Genomic DNA, 26639 nt, shown 5'->3' on the forward strand with positions numbered 1-26639 from the left:
AAGTTTGCAGTACTGAAGAATAGGAGAGACTTCATTAAGTGATAATAAGTCCCAAAACATCATGAGTGTATGTGGAGTAGATGTTCTTCTTCTGAGTAAAAGCTAGAACAAGATCACATTTCTTAATACAAACGACTGCCCATGTTTGACAGATATCTTTATCCCTCTCAGACAGTCATGTATCTTTGAAATTGCTTCTTCAAAGAATAGTGAAAATAAAGTTCTTGAAAAGATATATGTTTAGGGAAGATAGATTCTTTGTAATGTCACCCAAACAAAGCTGTGGTGAAAATCAGGTAAACCATTATAAAACTGAAATGTGGAACATGGAGAATAGTTGAGAGCCTAATTCTACTTCCAGGTCATATGTCTGTCTGCTGCTACCCATTTACTGTATACTGATTCACACTGAATATGGGATCAACTTTGATATAAAATCAGTTGTTTATCTGACATTTTACTCAACAAATGAAGCAAGTTGACAACATAGTTATAGAAGTTATGAATAGTGTAGATAAAGCTTTACTGGTATTTGATTTTAAAACTGCTTGGTGAGCTTTTCTTTAATGACAGTAATAGTATCAACAATCTGCATTTGTAATACTGAAGATATCAATATTACTGAAGACAGACACAGAGAGCACAAGGTGAAATTAAGACTCATGACTAAATACTTGGCCAAGGTTGGTTTGAAGAATCATCTCAAGGGGGAAGTCTGTAAAACGCAATATCATGACAGCAGAGAGTGCAGCCAACAATGGGGAAGCAGTTCAAAGCAGGGCTGCTCTCGAGACCAGAACTGAACCAAAATGTTTTAGTGGAAAGTAAAGATGCGAAAGCTATGAGATAAAGAAAGGATGAATAAGAGAACAAGAATGAGAACTTTCAAATTAGCAGCACATCATATTCTGTCTGGCTAGCCTCCAATCCGATGGAATAAACATCAATTTCTCTAACCCCACAATTTCTCTCGCATCTCCCTTCTCTCTTTTTCTATTTTCCATTCTGGTTCCTCTCCTATATTCTCCACTTCATCTGTACCTCCTCCTTTCATTTTGTCTATGAGTCCCTGTCTTCTCCAATCAGATTCCTTCTTCTTCAGCTGGTTAGCTCTTCTATCTATTACCTCCCAGCTTCTTACTTCATATTGCTCCCCCATGCACTAACTTTCCTGCTCATCTGTTTCCATTTATTGGCTATCAGCTTGTACTCCTGGACAATCCCTCACCTCTACCTTCTTATTCTTTTTTCTGCACTCTTCTGGTAAAGGATCTTAGGCTGAAACATCGACTCCATAGATGTTGCCCGACACTTGGAGTTTCTCCAGCATTTTGTCTGCAATTTCCAACATTTGCAGACTCTCCTGAATTAATATGTGTTATTTAATCAAGAGCTAGTTTAGGTTAGGGTTAGGGTTAGTTTGAAGGACATGTCCAACAGAGCACTGTAGCAGCACAAGTTGAAGGGAAGGAAAACAAGGGAGACCAATTAGGAGTCCATTCAAATAAGGAAGTCTCAATGTAACAAAGGCAGGACTAAAAGTTTCAGCAGCTGGTGGGCTGAGGCAGTGTCAGAATCGAGTGATATTACAACACTAACAAAAGACGATATTGGTGGCCATTCATATGGATGTATCATCTAAGATAATATGACATCATGGTTGCAGACACTCATTATCAAGCAGTTGTCTGGGAAATGGATTGATTGAATCGATGGAAAACAACATATGAAAATGATCAATGACAATTGCAAAACAACTAAATTGACATATCCAATCTCCTGCTCATGTAGCGTTGAACATTGGGCAAATACTTTTGACAATTTATAAATATATAAAGAGTGTGGCAAGGGAAAACTGCTATTATCAATATCTATGGGGACTGGGAATATTTTCACTTACATTACTAAGGGCCAGTTGGTGAATCAGAACTGGAACCTAAAGTTGGATAATCAGGAGTCATCATGGGTAACAATTACAGGATATTATCTTATACCTTTACCTGCATGATTGCTAAACTAATGTCTATCATAAATATAAAATCAGCATTAACACAACAATCACTTAATAAAACATTAATTCAAAACTGAGTGCTTCCAGAAACCAGCACCTGTTCTTGTTTCAGTCTTGACGTTAGTGCTTGATACAAAGGTTAATCCTGCATCTGAGAAAACACCGAGGAAATCGCTACCACTTCCAGGAGAGCAACCAATATCATTCTTCTCCACCACATTCCAGACCTGTATTAAAACAAACACACACAAAAGCACACTAAAGAAGTAGGAAATTCAATGAAGTAAACAAAATTCAGTTAGTAGATATGTATGGATCTATTCCTTTTAGTGTAATGACCCCCCCCCCAACACTACTTATTGATCTGTTGTCTGCACATGCAATGCTGTTTACTTACCTCTCTCCTTCACCCTCTCCCTATATACCTCAAGGGGGTTGAACTGTATTGTAACACGAACAATGTGGAGGAGGGAAAGAAAGCCCCTGCTCTTCTTAGCTTAACAGGTGCAAGTACAGTGTCTTACGCAACCTAGTTGCGTAAAAGCCAGCAAGCAAAATGTTCGATAAAATTGTTAAAATTTTACAAAGTCACTTGAGCCCTAAACTGCTGGCAATAGGTGACAGATTTAGATTTTACAAAAGGAACCAGCCAAAAGATGAAAGCATTTATGAATATTTTGCATAACTGCACAAACCTTTCCAGTACTGTGACTTTAGAGATGGACTTTCTGTTGGATTAAAGGATAGGTTTGCATAGTCAAAGCACTCACACAAGGCTACTGGTTGAAAGAGACCTGATCTTAGAAAGGGCACTGACCATTGCAACATCGTTAAACAACTACAGAAAAGGAGGTTAGAATGTGAAATGCACAAAATATCCCAGAATAGAATGAAAAGTTGAAGTTGTTATTGACGTGGCACATCCTCCTATGATGCAAATGACTATTGGTTCAAAGAAAAACTCTGCAGAAAATGTCACAGGCAAGACCACACAGAGAGAATGTGCAATGCAGACAAAAAGCACAACTGAGTGAAAAGTCTCAAGCACAAAACTAAGCAAATGCATAAAGTTACCAAATGTAAAACACAGTCAGTCAACAGAGTCTGACAAAGGTGAACTATCATGCCTAGGACTGCATCGTATTATTAAAGCAGATCACAAAATCATCTGCATCATGATAGATGTGTCTGGTGTAAAACTGAAAATGGAGCTGGATACAGAGTCAGCTTTGTCTATAATTCCAGAGGCTGACTCCAACAGACTGTTCTCTAAGATATCATTAGATATCTTTAGCATCATTGATGCTAAAGACTTACATAGGTGGAAAAGTGTCTCCCAAAGGCAAAGTGTGATACATGGAGACCAAACACAGCAGTTAGAGCATTATGTATTGAAATGTGGGGGTCAGCACTTTTCAGATGTGAATGGTTGAGGAAATTCCAACCAGACTGGCACTCAATCAAAGCTCATAGTGTGGCACCAGCAGGCAAGAGCAGCCCAAATGTTAGCACTAACCAGATTGGCAATGGACAAGGAGGACATCCCTACACAGAACAAGATGGACAACTTCTTTTTTGTGTAGTTGAAATCTGTTCATGTGATGACAAATCAAACAGCTGCATGTTGTTCATGAACAGGGATCTTACACAGACCTCCTGAAACCAGATCTACGGACAGAAGTGCAGAATAAACAGTACAGCCAGTTGCTAAGTAAGTCAGCAAGATATTGACAGGATATTGACAGGATGTCCCAGTGCGTGATTACCGTGAAGACAACTGGACACCTAGTAGGATAGCTGCAAGAACTGGCTTACTGACGTACATAGTGGATGTTGGAGATCAGACATGGAGGCATCATGTGGACCAGATACTGGATGCTCAACCGAAGAACACATCTGAGTTGACCACATCCAACAAGATGGACATGTTATAGTCACTGGACTTGTATCTCAGTGATGATGTCACTGAAAACAATCTGAGACTGGAAACTGAGAATGTTGTCTTAGACAGGAACCAAACAAGCCTGATGCCACTCCACTGGTCCAGAGGCACCATCCTGAAAGAAACAGAATGCCACCCAAAAGACTGAATCTTCAGAACTGTGAAGTTATTTATGGACTGTTATTGTGAAAGTATATTTATTTGGAATATGGCTTTATGAAAGGGAAATTGAATGTTTTTTGCATATACAGTTTTATGTTGCATTAATCTAAAAGGGAAGGAAGTATAATGAATGAATCTATTTCCTTTAGAGCAATGACCCCCCCCACCCCCTCTTAGCACTACGTATTGATCTGCTGTCTGCGCATGCACAATGTTCTCTCTCTCTCTCACTGCAATGTGAATACCAGCTAAACTCATCTCCTGCATGCGTGCTTTTATTTAATTGATACGTAGTTATGCACAGTCACAGCAATTCCTCTCCAACTCATTCCAGATCTGTATAAAACAAATACACACAAAGGCACATTAAACAGGTGGAAAGTGCAATGAAGTAAACTAAATTCAGTTAGTAGTGTGACAAGAGGCTGAGCTGAGGATGGTAAGGACCAAAGTTCTGGAGTATCCGAGTCCAGAATCGAGACCTGATTTTGAGACCTAGACGAGAAAAGGGTTCTTGACTAGATAAATGTGTGGCTGAGAAGCTGCTGCAAGGGGGCAAGTCTTTAGGTTCTAGGATCACTGGGATCTATTTTATGGGAGGTATGATCTTTACAAAAGGGACTAATTGTGGTGAAACCCAAAGGGGACCAATATTCTCATGGGCAGGTTTGTTGAAGGTTTGAACTAATTTGGCAGGGGGATAGAAACCAGAGTGAAGGGACTCAAGATAGGACAGAAGGTAATAAAGCAAAGATAAGTGAGCAGTCAGACTGTCAGGAGGGCAGGCAGATGATAGGACAAAATTGCAGCCAGCAGAGTGAGTATCAGTGCATTAGGGATGCAGAGTCAAAAAGTGTAGCAAATACAGTACTTGATGTGTTATATCTCAAAGCATGGACAATAAGAAATAAAGTGGCTTGTCTTGTTGCACTTTTACAGATTGTCAGCTATGATGCTATAGCCATTGCTGAATCATGGCTGAAGGATGGTTGCATTTGGGAGCTGAATGTCCAAGGTTACGCATTGTATTGGAGGGATAGGAAGGTAGACAGAAGGGATGGCGTGGCTCTGCTGGTAAAGAATGGCATCAAATCCTAACCCTAACCATAAATCCTCATGGGTAACCCTAGGTAATTTCTAAAGTAAGTACATGTTCAGCACAACATTGTGGGCCTGTATTGTGCTGTAGGTTTTCTATGTTTCTAAATCATGAGGAAGTTGTGACATAGAATTGGAAGATGTTGACTCCTTGTGGGCTAAGTGAAGAAACTACAAGGATAAAAGGACTATGATGGCAGTTTTATACAGGCCTCCCAACAGTAGCTGGGATACAGACTACAGATTACAATGGGAAATAGAAAAGGCGTGTCAAAATGGAAATGTTATGATAGTCGTGGGAAATTTCAACATGCGGGTGGATTGGGAAAATCAGGTAGGTACTAGATCTCAAGAGAGTGAATTTGTTGAATGCTTACAAGAGCAGTTTATTGTTGAGCCTACTGGGGGATCAGCTATACTGGATTGGATGTTATGTAATGAACTGGAGGCGATTAGGGAGCTTAAGGTAAAGGAATCCTTAGGAGACAATGATCACAAAATGAGTGAGTTCAGCTTGAAACTTGAGAAAGTAAAATCTGACAACAGTATTTCAGCGGAATAAAGGAAACTATAGTGGTATGAGAGGGGAGTCGGTCAAGGTAAGTTGAAAGGAGAAGCTGGTAGGGATGACAGCAGAACAGAAATGGCTTGAGTTTCTAGGAAAAATGAGGGAACTGCAGGATAGATGTATTCCAAAAACAAAAAAACACTGAAATGGCAAAATAGTATGGCTGACAAGAGAAGTCAAAACTAATGTAAAAGCAAAAGGGAGGGCATATAACAAAGCAAAAATTACTGGGAAGATAGAGGTCTAGGAAGTTTTTAAAAATCTACAGAAAGCAATTAAAAGAACCATTAGGAGTGAAAAAATGAAATATGAAAGTGTTATGAACCCGTGGGTATCTCGTACTTGTCATGTGACAGCGGTGTTGAAGCTATACTGGACTTAAGGTAATGGTCTTGTGATTTTCCCCCCAGTAGAGGTCACATGACAGTCTTTTTTAACAGGGTATAAAAGGAGGACCTCTCCCTATGAGGAGGGGCGGTTCGTGGCTGGATTTGCCATTTTGACTCCATGCTACTGCGTGATCCAATATTATGATGCAGTTTGGTTGAAAGGTGGAGTTTTATTTAATGCCTAAAGTTTAAAAGGTCATTGCTAGCAGTTTCTTTACAATACTTCCAGTTAAAAATCAGTGGAGAGTGAAGATCAGAGTTCGGGAGCTAAAAGATCAAGGAAAGTCGATTTTGACGGTGAAACAGGTTCGACCTTGTTTGATCCTTATTCGGAAGGAATTTGTTGGCTGTCCCTGTGTTAACCCCTGCAATAATAGCCGAAAGGGTTGGGTACAGTTTCGTCAAGGAAAGGTCAGTGCCTTTAAGCCGTTTCATTTTCATCTTCGTAAATTCTCCTGGAAAAGTATAGTTTGACTGGGAACAGCAACAACACAACGTGAAAGAGAATTTAAATCATCTAAAAAAGTCTCTCTTTCAATGGACTGTAAGCATTTTGAACTTTTGCAATACTACTTTGAAGAACTGTTTTTGCAACATCACTTTAAGAACTGTTTTCGCTTTATCACTTTGAGAACTGTTTAAGCTGCCGCACAGCAGCTGATTTCTGGTTGCGTTAGTCGTTTGTTTACTTTTTGGGAATTTGTTTTTCAGTGTTTAATAAATGTTTTATTTGTTATAAAAAACCCTGCCTCACTTATATATTTATTGTTGCTGAATCCGTAACATAAGGAAGCTAGCAAAAATATCAAGGTGGATAGAAAAAGCTTTTTCAAATATGCCAACAATAAAAGAGAGAGGAAAGTGGATATAGGACCACTAGAAAATGAGGTCGGAGAAATAATAATGAGGGACAAAGAGATGGCAGTTGAAATAAATGAGCACTTTGCATCAGTCTTCACTGTGGCAGATACCAGCAGTATAGTATGTTAGGGGTTGAATGGTGTGAGGGAGGAGAAGTGGGTGCAATTAAAATTACAAGGGAAAAAATGTTCAAAAACCTGAAAGACCTAAAGGTACATAAGTCACCCAGACCAGATGAACTGCAGCCGAGGGTTCTGAAAGAGGTAAGTGGTAGAGATTGTGGAGGCATTGGCAATGATCTTTCAAGAATCTTTGGACTCTTGCATGATTCCAGTGGACGGAAAAATTGCAAATGTCACTCCTTTCTAAGAAAGGAGGATGTCAGCAGAAAGGAAATTATAGACCCAGTTACCCTGACCACAGAGTCTGGGAAGATGTTGGAGTCAATTGTTAAGGATGAGGTGATGCCGCATTTGGTGACACAGGACAAGAGAGGACAAAGTCAGCATGGTTTCTTTCAGGGAAGATCTTGCCTGACTGATGCACCATCAATAACTCACACTGAGACGTAGGCGAGATATCGGCTTTTATTGACTGGAAGAAGGAACCAGGAGTGAGTGTCTATCATACAAGGTCTTGGAGACTGAGGCCGAGCTTCAGGCCGCAGGTCTCCTTTATACAGGGGCCTGTGGGAGGAGCCACAGGAGCAGTCAGCAGGGGCCGTGTCCCGACAGGCACATAGTTCACCACATTCACCCCCCCTTCGTTTGAAAAAGTCCTCATGTAGCGAAGGTTCTTACAAGTCAAGCCGATCAGGCGGTCGAATCTTTCGCTGCGATCTACGTAGCACCGGCTGTGACCGCATAGGTGCCGGCAACATTGGCGATTGCACAGGGGACGGGGGTTGCGCGTGTTCTTGTCCACTAGGCGCCAGTGATCCCTCACGCATGTGCGAGGCGCCTGGTATAAATGCGTACGAAACGCCCGGTATACAAGTGTCGTGAGGAGTCTGTGTAGGGCCTGGTGAGCACGGTGTCAACTCTGGTGCAGGGTTCACAGTCACCGGAGAGCCTTCAGGGTAGTGGTCTGCTGCACCTGCGGGTGCCAGGTCGCGGATGGAGACCGTGTCCTCCCGCCCATCAGGTAAGACCACGTAAGCATACTGGGGGTTCGCATGTAGAAGGTGAACCCTCTCCACCAGCGGGGAGTATTTATTGCTCCTCACATGTTTCCGGAGCAGCACTGGCCCCGGGGACGTCAGCCAAACTGGTAGGGTGGTCCCAGTGACAGACTTCCTGGGAAAAGAGAATAGGCGTTCGTGAGGGGTGGCATTGGTGGACGTACATAACAGAGAGCGGATAGAGTGCAGTGCCTCAGGGAGGACCTCCTGTCATCGAGAGACCGGCAACCCTTTTGACTTAAGGGCTAAAAGTGTGGCCTTCCACACTGTGGCATTCTCCCGCTCCACCTGGCCATTACCCCGGGGATTATAACTCGTGGTCCGACTGGTAGCAATGCCCCTAGCTAGCAAGTACTGGCGCAGCTCCTCACTCATAAAGGAGGACCCTCTATCACTGTGGATATAGCAGGGATACCCGAACAGAGTGAAGAGCTGGCGCAGGGCTTTTATGACGGACGTGGCAGTGGTGTCGGGGCAGGGGATGGCAAAGGGGAACCGTGAGAACTCGTCAATAACACTGAGAAAATAGACATTGCGGTCAGTGGAGGGAAGGGGGCCCTTAAAGTCAACACTCAGTCGTTCAAAAGGGCGGGTGGCCTTGACAAGTTGCGCCGTGTCAGGACAGTAGAAGTGCGGTTTGCACTCGGCGCAAATTTGGCAGTCCCTGGTCATCGTCCTGATGTCCTCCAGGGAGTACGGCAGGTTCCGAGCTTTCACAAAATGGTAAAATCGGGTGACCCCCGGATGGCAAAGTTGTGCATGAAGGGTGTACAGCTGGTCGAGCTGTGTGCTAGCACATGTTCCCCGGGATAGGGCATCAGGGGGCTCATTGAGTCTGCCAGGCCGGTACAGGATATCATAGGTGTAGGTGGAGAGTTCTATCCTCCACCGCAAAATCTTATCATTTTTGATCTTGCCCCGCTGTTGGTTGCTGAACAGGAACGCAACCGAGCGCTGGTCGGTCAGCACGGTGAATCTTTTGCCAGCAAGATAGTGACTCCAGTGCCTAACAGCCTCCACTATGGCCTGGGCTTCTTTCTCCACCGCGGAGTGCCGAATTTCAGAGCCTTGGAGGGTGCGAGAAAAGAATGCTACTGGTCTGCCTTCCTGATTAAGGGTAGCAGCCAGAGCGAAATCGGAGGCATCACACTCCACTTGGAAGGGAGCGGTCTCGTCCACTGCATGCATCGTAGCTTTGGCAATGTCCGCTTTAATGCAGTTGAAGGCCGCGCAGGCCTCAGCAGAGAGGGGAAACGAGGTAGACTTGACCAGGGGGCGAGCCTTGTCTGCGTAATGGGGGACCCAATGTGGCCTGCAGTTGGTACTGGTCCACCATCCGGTCCATTTCCCTCTGGAAGACAGAGACACCATTCGTGACACCGAAAGGGACGCGCAGGAAGTGATAGAGCCGGCCGCCCGCCTCGAAGGCGGTGTAGGGGCGGTCCTCTGGGCAGATGGGGAGCTGGTGATAAGCGGATTTCAGATCTATTGTCGAGTACATCTTATACTGAGCAATCTGGTTGACCATATCCGCGATGCGGGGTAGGGGGTATGCGTCAAGCTGCGTAAACCTATTGATGGTTTGACTATAGTCCACCACCATCCTATCTTTCTGCCCAGTCCGAACAACAACTACCTGGGCCCTCCAAGGGCTTGTGCTCGGCTCAATGATCCCCTCCCTGAGCAGCCGCTGCACCTCCGACTGAATGAAGGCCCGGTCCCCCGCGCTGTACCTCCTGCTTTTGGTTGCCACAGGTTTACAGTCGGGGGTCAGGTTGGCGAACAGCGGTGGGGGAGGGATCTTGAGAGTGGAGAGGCTGCAAGTGTCGGTAGCGCAGCTGTTGGCCTGGTTCTGGATGGGATGTATGTGTCCGTGTGTGTGTGTGGTCAGTAGCGGGGTATGTGAAGAAGTCCCACAAAACTGAGGATTCTTGACAGTGAGTGGTGGGAGGGGCCCGTCGTATACCATAGTCACACTTTCGAGATGGCTCTGGAAGTCCAGCCCCAATAGCACAGGTGCGCACAGATTAGGCATGACCAGCAGTTCAAAGTCCCGATATTCTGTGCCTTGCACCACCAATGTCGCTACACAACCCGCCCGGATGTCTGCGGACTGCGACCCAGAGGCCAAATGGAACCTCCGACTGACCGGCCGCATTGCGAGTCCGCAGCGTTGCACTGTGTCCGGGTGAATAAAACTCCCAGTGCTGCCTGTGTCAAACAGGCATCTAGTCCTGTGCCCCTCCACCTGGATGTCCATCATGGATCTTGCAAGCTGGTGTGGGGCGCTTTGGTCGAGAGTCACAGTGGCCAGAGTTGGATCGCCGTCGGGGTACCCGGTCAGCATCGGAGGGTCGGGGGCGGGGCATGCTGACGCCGACAAAGATGGCCGCTCACATCCGGGGTACCCGGTCAGCATCCGAGGATCGGGGGCGGGGCGTGCTGACGTCGACAAAGATGGCCGCCCACATCCCGGCATGCAAGATGGCGGCCCCCACGTTTCACCCGCAGCGCTGCACCCCGCTCGAGGTTGAGACTTACAGACCTTGGCGAAGTGGCCCCGCTTTCCGCAGCTGGAGCAGGTCGCTTCTCGCGCTGGACAGCGTTGTCGAGGATGTTTCTTTTGGCCACAGAAATAACAAAGCACGAGTTTCTGACGGGCCACAGCCGTGGTCTGGGTTGGGGAGCGCGTGGAATCGCGACTGGCAGCGGCATTGGCGAATTCGCTCCCGGGAGCCGGCGGTGGCGGGGTCTGAGGCGTCCACGAAACCGGCGGGGAATCGTGCGACTGGACAGCGTCAGCATTGTGCAGAGCAGCTTCCAGAGCGTTGGCCTTCTCGATCGCCGAGCGTAAGGTAAGGTCGGCATTTTCCAGCAGCCGCTGGCGCATGTACACTGACCTCAGTCCCGTCACAAAGGCGTCTCGCACCAGCAGCTCCGCATGCTGTTCTGCCGTGAGCGTCTTGCAGTCGCAAGCTCGGACGAGTGTCTGTAGTGCTCGGAGAAACTCAGCGCACGATTCGCCAGGCCGCTGTTGCCGGGTAGCTAAACGATGTCTTGCGTAGACGGTGTTCACCGGCCGCAGGTACTGTCGTTTGAGGGCGTCCAGTGCCCCTTCGTAGGTCGGCAGGTCCCGGATAAAGGAGTAAACTTTGGAGGAGACCCTCGAGAGTAGGATTCTGTGCATAACGGCGGGTTCAGTCGCACGAAGCTCCGCCAAGTACGATTGGAAGCATGCAAGCCAGTGTTCAAAAGCGAGAGCTGCGTCAGGGTCTTGAGGGTCCAAATCCAACCGGTCCGGACGCAAAACGGGTTCCATGTTTTAAAACTTCCAGTCAATAAAATTGATGCACCATCAATAACTCACACTGAGACGTAGGCGAGATATCGGCTTTTATTGACTGGAAGAAGGAACCAGGAGTGAGTGTCTATCATACAAGGTCTTGGAGACTGAGGCCGAGCTTCAGGCCGCAGGTCTCCTTTATACAGGGGCCTGTGGGAGGAGCCACAGGAGCAGTCAGCAGGGGCGTGTCCCGACAGGCACATAGTTCACCACACTGACAAACCTGTTGGAATTCTTTGAGGAGATTACAAGTAGGATAGATAAAGAAAATGCAGTGGATGTTGGATATTTGGATTTTCAGAAGACCTTTAACAAGGTGTTACATATGAGGCTGCCTGAGACTAGTGGTGTTCCGCAGGGCTCGTTGTTGGGACCATTTCATTTTATGCTGTATCAATGATTTATAATAGAATAGATGGCATTGTTGCCAAATTTTCAGACGTTATGAAGATTGATGGAGGGGCATGTAGCATTGAGGAAACAGGAAGGCTTCAGAAGGACTTAGACAGATTAGGAGAATGGGCAAGAATGTGGCAAATTAAACACAATGTAGGAAAATGCATGGGTCATGCACTTTGGTAGAAGAAATAAATTTGCAGACTATTTTCCAAACAGGGAGAAAATCCAAAAAGTCTGAGCTACAAAGGGACTTGGAATCCATGTGTAGAATACCTAAATGTTATCTTGTGAGGTGAGTCGATGGTGAGGAAGGCAAATGCAATGTTAGCATTCATTTCAGTCTAAGAGCAGGGATGGAATTCTGAAGCTTTATAAGGGAGGCCTCACCTTGAGTATTGTGTAAGTTTTGGGCTCCCTGTCTAAGAAAAGATAGGCAGGCATTGGAGAGGGTCTAGAGAAGGTTCACAAGGATGATTCTGGGAATGAAAGGGTTATCATACGAGAAGCGTTTGACGGCTCTGGGTTTGCACTCGCTGGAATTTAGAAGGATGGTAGGGGGGGATCTCAGTGAGACCTTTCAAATGTTGAAAGGCTTAGGGTAGATGTGGAAAGGATTTTTCCCATGGTCTAGGACAAGAGGGTGCAGCATAGAGGGGCACCCTTTTAAAACAGAGATGCAAAGAAATTTCTTTAGCCAAAGAATGATGAATTTGTGGAATTTGTTACCACAAGCAGCTGTGGAGACCAGGTCATTGTGTATTTAAGGAAGAGATTGATAGGTTCTTGAATGGCCATGGCATGGCATCAAAGGTTATGGGGAGAAGACCAGGAAGTGGGGGTGAGGAGGGGAAAAAAAAGGATCAGCCATGATTAAATGGTGGAGCAGACTTGATGGGCCAAAAGGCCTAATTCTGCTTCTATGTCTTATGGCCTTATTAACGTTAGATGAGATCCAATCAGAACAGAAATCCAACAAGCAAGCACACACTGAACTAAAGTACAGCCTGTTTTCTTTAAACATCCAAATTCTGCTGCCAAGACTTGGTTGTCAACTAGCGGAACTGGCCTGAACCTTTAACGTTGCATAACTCTGCATAAATCCACAATAGAGCTTGTTTTCTGCCAAGCGAACAGTGGGAAGGCATTACAGACTCCATCTTGGAAATCACCCCACACTATCTCCAGGGAAGCACACTAACTCCAAAAGCTCTCTCTTCTGGCAGCGGTAAACAAGTGACACTGTGACTTGAAGCCTAGTCCCTGCTATGACCAAAGCCACACAGCTCCTCCGCCATCTGCTCTTGCTCACCGCCAAGCAGTCAGTGAATTGAACTTGCGGGTATTTCACGTTAACAACGTCCAAAAGTGTCTTGTGCTCACAAGAAATCAACGAAGACAGCCACTTGCTATTAGTGTACGCCTTCTTTGCTTTAGACAGCAGCATGATGCACAGCTCCTTCATTTTGTCCATCAACAAGCAACTGACTGATGTGACACGAGTGAATCTGCAAATGCTGGAAATGAAGGGTTTCGGCCCAAAACATCGTCACTACCTCCCCCCATAGATGCTGTGTGGCCTGCTGAGTTCTGCCAGCATTTTGTGTTTTTATTAACTGACTGATGTGATAGAGTTACAGTGCTTTAAGTTCTTAATGTTTAGTTGGATCTTGTGATCATTAAAAAAATATGTTTAAATAGGACAGTAGTATCTTTTGTTGAACCCATAGAAGCTGTGATTGAGCACGCTACCATCTGACTGGAAGATAACAATCACATTACTGACCTGTTGAGTTAGTGATCTTGCTTGGGCTGATAAGATCCAGCCAAGGGTTCAAAGCCTACAGAAACACCTGCAAAATCTAAAACTAACTAAATTAAATAAGATGGACAAAAAAGATATCAAGGGGAATGGGGACCATAAAATAAATGGCTTGTTATGTTAAAGACCATAAGAACATACAAAAGGAGATGAAGTAGATCATTGGGAACTTTTGAGCCTGCTATGCCTTTCCTGAGGATTACAGAGCTGACTACCTACTGTAGCACTGTTTCCCAGCACATTTCCCATTTGATTTATAATCCAGTAGCCTATACATCTGTTTTGAAGGAATAACTCAGCCTTCCAGGTGAAGAATTCAAAGATTCACCACTCACTGAGTGCAGAACATTTTTCATTCAGCCTTCCTTTGTTCATTGAGGAACCAGAACAATCAAAACTGATTCTTTTGAAGACTCTGACCTAGAGTTACACTCTAACTTTGGTTCTTTGCATGAATGGGGCACTCTTAGGGCCTCTGGCTGCTTTTTGATATCCCTAGGACACGACCTGGAAGACTAGTGTGCTTTCAGGGTACTGGTATTTCATGGCTCTGGATATGGACTGATTCAAGGCTTGTGCCCCTGGCTGAAGCATTGCAGGAGAACACGGAACATCAACGGGTTAATTGCCGTGGGCTGTGTGTCCAGAGTCTCTATGGGTGCAGAGCTCAGAAAAAGCAACACAACAGACTTTTAACATCATAAATCAGCAAGTTGTTTGTCATGTCTCCCCTCTTGCTGTGAACCAGGTACACCTCTTTTTCCTATGAGAGACAGCCTGTTATATGTTGAATTACTGGGTGTACAAGTGGTCTTTGGGTACTGCAAGTCTGTGTCTTTATTGATGCTTTGCTGCACGCTTGGTGGAGGGTGCCGATGTTTTTTTGCTGGGGGGGAGTGGGCTGTTGCCTTGCTGTTGCTTGTGCATGGGAGAGGGTTGGGGGGGGGCTTTGGGGTTCTAATGTTTAACTGTCATTCATTCTTTGCGGCATTCCTCTGTTTTTATGGATGTTTGCAAAGAAAGAGAATTTCAGGATGTATATTGTATTATGCCTATTGAACTTTATTGTAAGCAACATTCTTTGAAACAAATTGTTGGAAACTCAGATGGTAAGTGTTTTCTTGCAGGCCTATCAAGCGTGATTTCGAAATACAAACTGTAGAAACATTTAGAAAAGGACTCACCTTGCTCTGTGTTATTTTATTCTTCTTACTCAATGCAAACACTGCTTTATCCACAGCAACAAGTCCAACCCTTGCACCAGAATCACCTGTTATTTTCAATTTGAACCTGTCTCCAGGTTTGTATAATCTCTTGTCATCATTTGGATTTCCACTAGAAACCTCCAGCTAGGATAAAATGTCACAAATAGTAGGTTATGGCTGAAACTATAGTTTCTGTTGACTACCAGCAAATTTAGTAGGCTCTGCCTATTAAAATTACATCCCCAGAAATTGTGATCAGAGCAACATGACAACACTTAAAAATTCTGACTTCTAAGCCATTCCTAAACTCACAGCAATATGAATGCATATACTTTCTCTACCAAACTCCTGTTATTTTCAATTGTCAACTTGGGATTGTTGGTGTCACAGCCAGGAGATACAGTTTCAGTTTTGTCAGACAGCTTATGGCATTAACCAATTCTCACCAAAGGCAATTTGACAAATCAACTATGTTATTATTAATAAATGGACTGACATGATTGAGAAGTTAATGTATCATAAGCATTAAAAAATAAAATATTTTAATAAAATATTTTAAAATATTTTGAAGTATTCACTAGGTGTCAGTCAAAATGAATACAATAAACTTGGTATATTGCTGATAATTTTACTTGCAATAATTATAGCATTCGCAATTCATTTGCACCCCTCATTATTAATTGAAACATACTCAGAGTATTTTGTTTCAAGACTAATCTGTTACTTTTATGAAGAGATTTTTGAAAAAATTGAATATACCTAAAATTTCTATCCAAGATATGAATATATTAGATGCACCTATTAAACAAGAGGAAATAGCAAGGGCTATATCCTCTTTCCAACCAGGCAAGGCTCTGGGGCCGGAAGGATATACAGTGGAATTTTATAAGACTTCCATTGAAATTCTTACACCTCACTTATGTCAAATTTTCACTGATTCTATATCCTCTGGGAACCTCCCGAAAACTTTTTATAAAGCAACGATCTCATTATTTCCTAAAAAAGAAAAAGATTTATCTGAATGCGCTTCCTATAGACCAATCTCATTACTGAATATTTAAAGTTCTTTCTAAGATTTTCTAAGTTTTTAAAGTTCTTTCTAAGATTTTGGCTAATAGACAAGAGTATTTTACCTAAAGTTATTTCCAATGATCAAACTGGATTTATTAAAAATAGGTATTCACATTTTAATGTTCAAAGATTATTAAACATTATTTACTCCTTTCCATCTAAAGAATCTAAATGCATTGTTTCTTTTGATGTGGAGAAAGCTTTTGATAGGGTGGAGTGGTCTTACTTATTTGAGGTTCTGGAAAGATTTAATTTTGGTCCGGGATTTATTTCCTGGATCAAGTTGATCTATCAAGCTCCATTGGCAGCGGTTATAACTAATAATCAAAAATCTCCTTACTTTAGATTATACAGAGACACTCACCAGGGATGCCATCTTAGCCCCTTATTATTTATCTTGGCTTTAGAACCCCTTGCTATTGCTCTTAGAGATTCTAATACTGTCCAGGGTGTTAAGAGAGGGGACAAAGTAAATAAGGTTTCTTTGTATGCAGATGACCTGTTTGTTTATATTTCAGATCCTAGGAAATCTATTCCTTCTATGCTATTTATATTTTCTGAATTCAGTAGTTTTTCTGGATATAAATTAAATCTACATAAAAGTGAGTTATTTCTTATTAATAATTATTTAGACCAGTATCATCGAGTACCTTTTAGTATTGCTAAAAATTACTTTACTTATCTTGATATTAAAATTACAAAAAATTTTAAGGACCTGTATAAATATAATTTTCTCCCATTAATTGATTACACCCAACAAATGCTTTTAAATGGTCATCTATGGCATTAACATTAATAGGTTGAATCAATGCTATTAAAATGATAGTTCTATCAAAATTCTTATATACATCTCAAGCAGTTCCTACTTTTGTCCCTAAAACATTTTTGATGGAATAGACTCTATAATCTTATCTTATATTTGGAATAATAAAAATCCTAGATTGAGTAAATCTTTATTGCAGAAATTAAAAAAGGACAGTGGTATGGCTTTGCCAAATTTTAGATTGTATTATCGGGCAATTAATATTCCATATACTACTTTTTGGATTCATTATTCAGACATGCATGAATGTCCTTCATGGCTGGATTTAGAGGAAAACTTGGCCCCAGGTTCTCTTTGGCCTCTTTACTGGGTGCTCCTCTTCCCTTTTTGTTTTCTAAGATTAGTAGACAAGACTTTAATCCTATTATTAAACATACTTCAAGAATTTGGTTTCAATTTCGTAGATTTTTTGAGTTAAATAATTTTGTTCTTTCTAGTAATATCTATTTTAATTATTTTTTAAACCATCAATTTTGGATAAGGCTTTTTTAAATTGGAAAACCAAGGGAATAACAACTTTTTCAGATTTGTCTTTAGGGGATTGTTTAATGTCTTTTTCTCAGTTAGTGGACAAATATGATTTATCTAATGTACACTTTTTTAGATATTTACAAATTAGGAATTTTTTATGTGGTCTGCGGCCAACTTATCCTTCTGCCTATTCACCTAATATGACAGGTGCTCTCTTTCAGCTTAAACCACTTCAAAAAGGGCTGATAGCTATAATTTATAAATGGCTATTGAATTTACAAATGATATCTAACTATAAAATTAAACGTGCTTGAGAATTGGAATTTCAGGAGTATTTTCAGATAATCAATGGAGTAAGATTTTTTGTTTGGTTATTAACTCATCTATTTGTGCCTGCCTTTCTTTGGTATAGTTCAAGGTAGTGTATTGGGCCCATATGGCAAAGGATAAACTAGCACGTATTTTTTTCCAACATCAATCCTATTTGTGTCAGATGTAATATTGAGGTGGTCACTTTAACTCATATGTTTTGGTCTTGTATAAAGCTAGATGATTTTTGGAGAGATGTTTTTAAAATGTTATCAAAAGTCTTGGGTTTGGATCTACAACCTAATTTACTTACGGCAATATTTGGGATTACCCCATCGGAACCAGGAAATATACCTGTTACCGCTCAACGTATGATAGCCTTTTCAACTTTATTGGCCTGGAGAACCATTTTACTGAAGTGGAAGGATTCTAATCCACCTACCATTTTTTATTGGCTTTCCTCCATCATGTCCTGTTTAAGTTTAGAGAAAATAAGAAGTCAGACATTTGATACATCCTTTAAATTTGAGCAAATCTGGCAACCTTTTATTCAATATTTTCACTTGATTTGATTTATTACTTCTCCAATTTCTTTTCTGAAGTGTTAGATTTGATCATAGATCATTTGATCTCTTTTCCTTTTTTTTTCAGTCATATCCACAGAATGGACTACATAGTCCCTTTTTCTTTGTTTAATGTAGTGGGTTTTTTTTTCTCTTTTTCAATCAATAATTTAAAGGTTTTTTTTCTTTCTTCATGAACTGATAAGAGGAGAATTAGTTGTCTTCTTTTCTATTCTATATTATATACTAGCTTAACACTATGTATGATTTCGATAATGTTTATTTCACTTTCTGTTTGTATTGTTTTTGATATATATATTTGAGATAACTCTCCTCTTGTCTGTATTTATGATTGATAAAGAAAGAAAGAAAGAAAGAAAGAAAGAAAGAAAGAAAGAAAGAAAGAAAGAAAGAAAGAAAGAAAGAAAGAAAGAAAGAAAGACTAATCTGTAATTATCTTACATTTTCATCAGTTCCAGTGACTTTCCATCAAGCACATCCCATTTTAGACCAAATCTGATGGATCAAAATGGAAGCCAATACTTTTAATACTTTATGTGAAAGTGGACGCATTGGGACTGAGGTGGGTTGGGGGTCTGGAATCCAGTTTTTATTTTGTATGTCAGTAGAGAAGTCCACAAAAGAGTGAGAAATCTCACACACTGAACAGAATGTGTGCAGATAGTGAAATGAGTTAGTGCAAGTTCTTCTTCTTAGTTAGCACACATCACCACTACCTGCAAGATTATATAATTTATCAAAACAACAAAAAAAATCTTTTGTTAATGTACATGTGTTGTTGGCTGTAGTATCAGTTAATATGGCATCTTAAGATACCTATGACTTGCAGAGCCTCTTGTGACTAAATAACCTAATCCAAGATTTACATGATCTAAGCTATTTATTGCAAATTTATTAGTCCAGTTTGAGTAGTTTGAATGATATGTGCTTTATACGGGCCCTTTTAACTTTAAGCTGTTGGTATCAATAAGTACATAATACATGCATTGTAGTTTTGTTTATTATAGTAACAGAACTTACCAGATAATATTATACACAGGAAGGAGTGATGGTGAAGGAGTTTTGGGAAGCATACATTACATGGAACAGCACTCATGTGGTGCTTCTGGTGTACCCACAACTGCATCTTTGCATCTGAATAACAGTGTGCAAAGCAAGGACACATTTTGTCCTTGTCAAACAAGTGATTTCCCCATTCTACTGGAAGGCCAAACATTGCTGCTAGCATGACTGAGAAGAGATCTAAAGCAAAGAAAGAGCTTTATTTGACCTCAGTTACACTGGAATTGGGTCTGATTTGGACCTTCTCATAAGAATCATGGCTTATGTTATAAATCTTCTTCTCAAGTATTGTTTGTGAGCCCCGACTACAGACTGAGCCTTATTCATACACTATCCCTGTCACAGAAAATAAGATACTTACTGTTCCCATGCATGTGTCCCTCACATCAATCCACACAGAATCGGCAACAAATTCCACCGCTGGTCCCTTTACAAGATAGTAGTAAACTACCAGTCGGAATGATGGAATTAAATTTGGTTTGATTGGAACTTTCATGGTCATCATGACTTGTTTCGGCAGCCTGTCTTTTCTACCAAAGCTAATGATCTTCCCTTTGTTAATCAACTGGCAAAAGAGATTTTAAAAAATTAATTAATATAAATGTAAATTTATTGAACAAAAGTCTGAAGTGATAGGTTTCAAATTACTGATCAAAGACTGATTCTTTTTCTCCTCTTTCCCTTTCTCATGGTTCAGTCTCCTTTCCAATCAGAATTTTTTCTTCTTCAGCCTTTTACCTTTTCCACCTATCACCTTCCAGTCTGTACTCCTCCCTGTCTCCCCACATTCTTATCCGGGCTTTTATCCCCCTTCCTTTCCAGTCCTGATGAAGGGTCTCAGCCCGAAACATTGATCGTTAATTCCTCTCCATAGATGCTGCCTGACCTGCTACGTTCCTCAAGCATTTTATGTGCATTACTCTACAATACTGATTTTGTAACAAACCCAGACAAACAGAATGGAACAACCATCTGAGCGAATACAGTACTCATCCTCAAACTTGAATATAACCCACAGAGATTAATTCTATCATGTATTCTTTGTACATAATGTGTTCATAGTATAATAAAAAGTGTACCAGCTAAAGTGAGAATATGGAAATGAAAAGCCCAGAGATATTGAACATTTTGAAAAATATGACACAGAGTATTTATATTGTCAGTAGGTACTTAAGGCAGAATGTCTGGACACATGACATAAACAATTCTGCAAATCCTGGAATTACACAGCAACAACCCCAAATTTCTGGAGGAATTCAGCAAGTCGAGCCAAGAACATTCATCAGGAGAATGTCTGGGCTCCTCCTTCTCACTCTCACTGTTTTCCCCAAAGCTCTGTAATAGATCTGTACACCAAAGATGCCTTCTGAGTCAAATTGACCTCTCTGTTATCTGTAGTCCTTCGGATTCGAAGAAGACACGAAACCTGTGCGTGATGGAGTTTTAAGTGGAACAGCTGTTACATAGGGGCAACCCAACTCTCTTGGCAGAAGAGGCCTTGATCCAATGGCATGGACAACCACTACAGCTGGAGACCTCCCCTGCTGTATGCTTGTTATGCTTTTAGCGCTCCACAAGGCCTGCTGGGCCTGCCTTCTTGACCGTTGGACCATTATTCCATCTCCTTCGCTCAGTCTGCCGGGGCCAGACTTCACACGCTGGGACAGACAGATCCCCTACCTCACTGAGGGTCATAGACCCATCAGCTACACTCATCTGGTTTGGCCCGTCTGCCGAGACAATTTACCGGGGCGTGGCCGCTGCATGTGTTACATCTACTTGGAGCCACAAGTGAGAGCTTACCGCCAAGTGAGGACCAAAGGTGGATGAGCTGCCTTGAAAAGGGCACAGCAGGCTTCCGCCCCACCAGAGGTGCTACCCCTCCCTAGATACCTCTCTATTATTGCTCAACAAGCCACTGTTGTAGGCTGAGCCAAACTTTGCTCTTAGTACTCATTCAACTTTAGATAATTTCTTCAGCTGTATTCTTGCCATCACACTTTCTTCTCATAATTCAAACTAAAATGCATTTGTATTCATTGGCAGCTTTCTCAGTCTCAGAACATCCTAAAGTTATCTGCATCCAATCAAGTTGTTCATCCCACAGTAAAATATATACCAATAAATGTAAGACGGAGAGGTCATAGCAACTGTCATGACATCTAATTGCATCCTTCATTGCTGATCTCAACCCAAAACATCAACTGTTTACTCTTTTCCATAGATGCTGTCTGGCCTACTGAGTTCCTGCAGCATTTTGTGTGTCTTGCTTGTTAATTGAGAGATTAAGGTTGCAAGCTCCTGACTCCATTGCCAACACATTGCCAAAATGACTAAATCCACAGCTAGAAATTAGGAACCATCTAAAAATTGGTAAATTAAAATTAAGTTGATAAATAGGTTTATTATTCATGTGAGTACTGAGGTACGGTGGAAATTTATGTTTTGTATGCCATTCATATAGATCATTTCATCACATCGGTGCATTGAAGTAGTACAAGGAGGAAAAAAATGACAAATTGAGTTTAACACGGCCAAATGTGAAGTATTGCAACTTAGTAGGTCAAATGCCAGAAGTCATGGTACATATTGGTACCAACGACAGAGGTAGAAAAAGGGAGTAAGTCCTGAAAACAGAATGCAGGGCATTAGGGAGAAAGCTGAGTAGCAGGACCTCAAGGGTAGTAAAGTCGGGACTGCTGCTTGTGCCATACGACAGTGAGGGTAGGAATAGAATGAGATGGCAGATAAATGTGTAGCTGCTGAATTGGAGCAGGGGGCAGGAATTCAGATTTTTGGATCATTGAGACCTCTTCTCGGGGAGGTGTGACCTGTACAAAAGGGATGGAGTGCACTTGAATCCAAGGGGGATTCTTGCAGGCAGGTGTACCAGAGCTGTTGGGAGTGGTTTACACTAATATGCCAGGGGGATAGGAACCAGTATGACAGAGCTGAGGATGAGTTAGCAGGTTTACAAGTAGATGATGTAATATGTGATATGAATGTAAGGAAGGACAAGCCAATGATTGGGTACAACTGCAGACAGAACAAAGATTTAAGTTGTAGCACAGAGGCAAAATTCTGAAGGGAGAAAAATGCAAAACTGAAGGTGCTGTACTTAAATGTGCATCGCATTCAAAATAAGGTGGATAAACTCATGGCACAATTAGTGATACCCACACGTCATACTGACCAAACTCTGATTCATGACTGAAAGAAGATCATAGTTGGGAGTTTAAGATCAAAGTATATACTTTGTATCAAAAACACAGGCAGGAAGGCATTTGTGGTGATGTGGCTCTGTTGGTAAGAGATGGAATTACACCTTTAGAAAGAGGTGACATAGGGTCAGAGAATGTTGTATCTTTGTGGGTGGAGTTAAGAAACAACAAAGGTAGAAAAAAAACGTTATGGGACTCATATAGGCCTCCAAATAGTAGCCAAGAGGTGAGGTTCAGATTTTGAAGAGAGCTGGGAAAATGATGTAATAAGGGTAATATCTTAATTGTAATGGAGGGCTTCAATATGCAAGGAGATTGGGAAAATATGGCTGGTCAGATAGCAAGAGAGGGAATTTGTTGATAGCCTATGAGATAGGTTTTTAGAGCAGCTTGTGTTTGAGCCTACTTGGGAAAAGGCTGTCTTAGATTGGGTGTTGTATAATAATCCAGATCTTCTAAGGGAGTTTAAAGTAAAGGAATCCTTAAGAGACAGTGATCATAATATGATTGAATTCATACTGTGGGGTTCCGTTGACATCATCGTCAAGAATGGCTGCTTAAGTCACTAGCTCTTCCAGAAAAACACATATTTTGCCCCGTTAAACCATCAAATATAGTATTTTTCAAAAGTATTTGAACTGATAAGAGGGGCAAGCATGGGGAAAAAGAATGGAAATAAAAAAGCGACACTACAGAGCCTGTGGACGAGAGGAGTGCAGCGAGCGGCTCTCAGACCCAACCGCGTGCTAGCGAGGCTGACGCTCGGCCTCGTTCAGGTGAAGCAGCAAATATGATCAAAATTTTGAAAGAGATAAGGGAGTTCCAGAAAGATATAAAACAGCAGCTACATGATATTAAGTCAGAGCTCGCCAATGTTAATCAAAAAATAGCGGTGGCAGAGACTCTAATTGAGAAGGTGGAAGATCACATGCAAAATTTGAAATGGATACTAAGAAAGACGATAAAAATATTAAATCAACAAGAAGGTAAAATGTTAGACCTGGAGGGAAGATCACAGCGGAAAAATATACAACATTCCCGAAGGAGTGGAGGGTTTATCTATGACGGAGTTTGTTGGAAAGTTGCTGCGTGACACACTGGAGCTTCCCTTGACTATGGAGTTGGAAATAGAGAGAGCGCATCGCGCAATCATCCCGAGGCCTACCCGAGGCAGAGAAGATAAGCCACGCTCAATAATAATTAAATTTCTTCGATACAGTACCAAGGCGGAGATTCTACGAAGGGCCTGGGGTAAGAAGAGGGTGCTTTTAGATGGTAAATTAATATATCTCGACCAAGATTACCCCCCCCCCCCCAACAGTCCTGCAGAAATGTAAAGAATACTCTGGAGTAAAGCGAATACTAAAGCAAGAAAGGATTAGATTTCAAACTCCATACCCTGCTGAACTTCCAGTGTTTTATCAAGATGGGATCCAACTGTATCAGACAGTGGAAGAGGCGACTACAGACATGAAGGCCAGAGGGTTGCCCGTCAGCATGATCAAACTGAGGGAAAGCCTGGCAGAGGAATTATCCTGCTCTGCTTGGGAAATCATGCGAGAATTGATAAGGCAGGAGACAGGAGGAGGGTGAGAGAAGGATATTAGGAAGAAACAGGGAGTTTTCCAAAAACAGCCCTCATCCCCTCCAGAAGAGCCATAAGGTTGGCTAACTTTAAAAATGTTCAGAAGCTAAACCGAAGCAAAAGTAGACGAAGATATAAATAGAGGGTGATATACCTATCTTGAGAAATATTTATGATAATGTGAATTTTATATTACTCAGTTATTCTTCTTTATTTGCTCACTTACTCCTTTCTCTCCCACCAAAGTGAGAATATATGCATATATGTGTATGTATATAATATATATATGTATGTGTGTGTATATATATATATATATATATATATATTAGGAGGAGTACACAGGGAAATCTTTTCTGTGTCTGTTTAATTGATTTGTTTGCTGACTTTTATGAATACTGCAATGGGGGTCTTCAATTCACAAGTAGGAGGGGTTATCCCCCACAGCTAGACATTTCCTCTAGCTCAACACAGGGTCATCTACCAGAGACCTCAGCCTTGCAATCACACCATCATTGCCTTTTTTGTTATTATTTGTGTTTCTTGGTTCTTATTTGTTCAGGGAGTAGATCGGTTAAGTTTTTATTCTGCTAATTTCAATGATACATTGACAGATAAATACAGATGGCTAAGGACAAAGTAAAATTCATTTCTTTTAATGTAGATGGGCTATTAAATCCAATCAAATGTAATAGAATTTTATCCAAAATGAAAAAAGTACAAGCCCAAGTAGTATATGTACAGGAAACTCATTTAAGTGATAATGAGCATAGAAACCTAAAGAGAATGGGTTTCACTAATTTGGTTTTCTCCTCATATAAATCAGGACATAGGAGAGGAGTTGCTATTCTGATAAGTAAGCTAAATTTTGAAAAGTAATTCGAAATGGGAGATAAAGAGGGCAGATATATTCTGGTAAGGGGGAGTATAGACAGAAATTCAGTTACTCTATTGAATATATGCACCCCCAGGAAGTGATATTGGTTTCTTTCAGAAAATTACTGATTTTATGGTAGCGGAAACAGAAGGTCTCCTGATATGTGGGGGGAGACTTAAATTTACAATTACAACCAGATAGACCCTTCCAATAGAAAAACCTATGAAACAAAATCTTTACATAAGAAAGTTAATACACTTTTTGAGGATGTTGGTTTAATTGATATATGGAGGGACCTTTTCCCTGACAGTAGGGATTACACTCATTATTCTGCTCCCCATTCTGCATATACAAGAATAGTCTATTTCATAACATTTGGAAAAGACAAAGACAAAATAAACACCTGTGGAATTGGGACAATAGATGTAAGTGACCATGCACCTATATATTTATCTGTTAATTTTGACCTACAATCAAAGAATACTATTTGGAAACTAAATTCAAGTCTACTCAGTGATCCGTACTTTAAGGAGCAAATTAAAAAAGAAATTGGTCTCTACTTAGAATTTAATGATAATGGAGAGGTTTCACCTCCCATTTTATGGGATACTCTGAAGGCTGTCTTAAGAGGGAAAATTATAGCAATATCTTAGTATAAGAAAAAAATAAGGAATAAAACATTTGAGGAATTACAAAATAGGCTGAAGGAACAAGGGAAAAAACACAAATTGAACTTGGCACAGGAAACATTAGGTGAAATTTTAAAAAATTAGGAATGAGATCAATAGCTTGGCTATGCAAGAAATCAAGAAAAATTTCATGTTTCTAAAACAGAGACATGATGAAAGTGAATCTAAGTCTATGAAAATACTGGCATGGAAACTGAAAAAGAAAGATAGCAGAAAATACAATTCATAGAATTAGGAATCCAAGAATGAAAATGTTTTACAGAACTCTATATTCCAAAGTTCCGGGGGGCAGCATAACCCAAATTGACACCTTCCTGAATTCTCTAGAGTTACCCACTTTAAGCGAAGAACAAAATAGAACAATGACTGCTGACATAACTGAAGTTGAATTAAAAGCTGCAATTAGTAGGCTTAAATTAAGCAAGTCACTAGGATCAGATGGGTATATGGCAGAGTGGTACAAAGAATTTAAAAATTAGTTAATTCCTGTTCTACTCCCCACACTGAGCTGGGCTCTAAAAAGGCACAAATGCCACCCAGTTGGAAGGAAGCGATAATCTCAGCTATACCAAAAGAAGGCAGATAAAATGGAATGTGGGTCATTTAGACCAATATCCAGTCCTTAATGTACAAACAGGTGTTTGCAGATTATAGATTATTTACTTCAATCATGGCCAAACGATTACCCATACTGATACGTAACGATCAGACAGGTTTTATATGACAATACCAAACACAAGACAATATACGAAGGACACTTCATGTAATTGATCATATACAAAAAATAAAATCGAAGCAATAGTGATAAATGTGGACACTGAAAAGGCATTTGATTCGGTTAATTGGAATTTTCTTCACAGAGTTTTACATAGATTTGGTTTCCAAGACACAATTATTAAATCTATACAGACACTATATGACAACTCTACTGCTAGGATTAAAATCAATGGATATTTATCAAATTGTCTTACCC

General features: G+C 41.3%; 1 protein-coding gene across 1 annotated transcript in view; it reads right to left on the reverse strand.

Moving 5' to 3' along the window:
- The window catches only part of LOC132385622 (complement C3-like), a 300827-nt gene that overhangs the window by 203698 nt on the left and 70490 nt on the right, over window positions 1–26639 (reverse strand). Inside the window, exons 13-15 of the mRNA XM_059957796.1 lie at window positions 19659–19862; window positions 14957–15121; window positions 2109–2238 (exon numbers count right to left, since the gene is read on the reverse strand). Of these exons, the coding sequence (XP_059813779.1) occupies window positions 2109–2238; window positions 14957–15121; window positions 19659–19862 (499 nt within the window). The remainder of the gene's footprint in view (window positions 1–2108; window positions 2239–14956; window positions 15122–19658; window positions 19863–26639) is intronic.

Source organism: Hypanus sabinus (genome assembly GCF_030144855.1).
Source record: "Hypanus sabinus isolate sHypSab1 chromosome X1 unlocalized genomic scaffold, sHypSab1.hap1 SUPER_X1_unloc_2, whole genome shotgun sequence".
Classification (NCBI taxonomy): domain Eukaryota; kingdom Metazoa; phylum Chordata; class Chondrichthyes; order Myliobatiformes; family Dasyatidae; genus Hypanus; species Hypanus sabinus.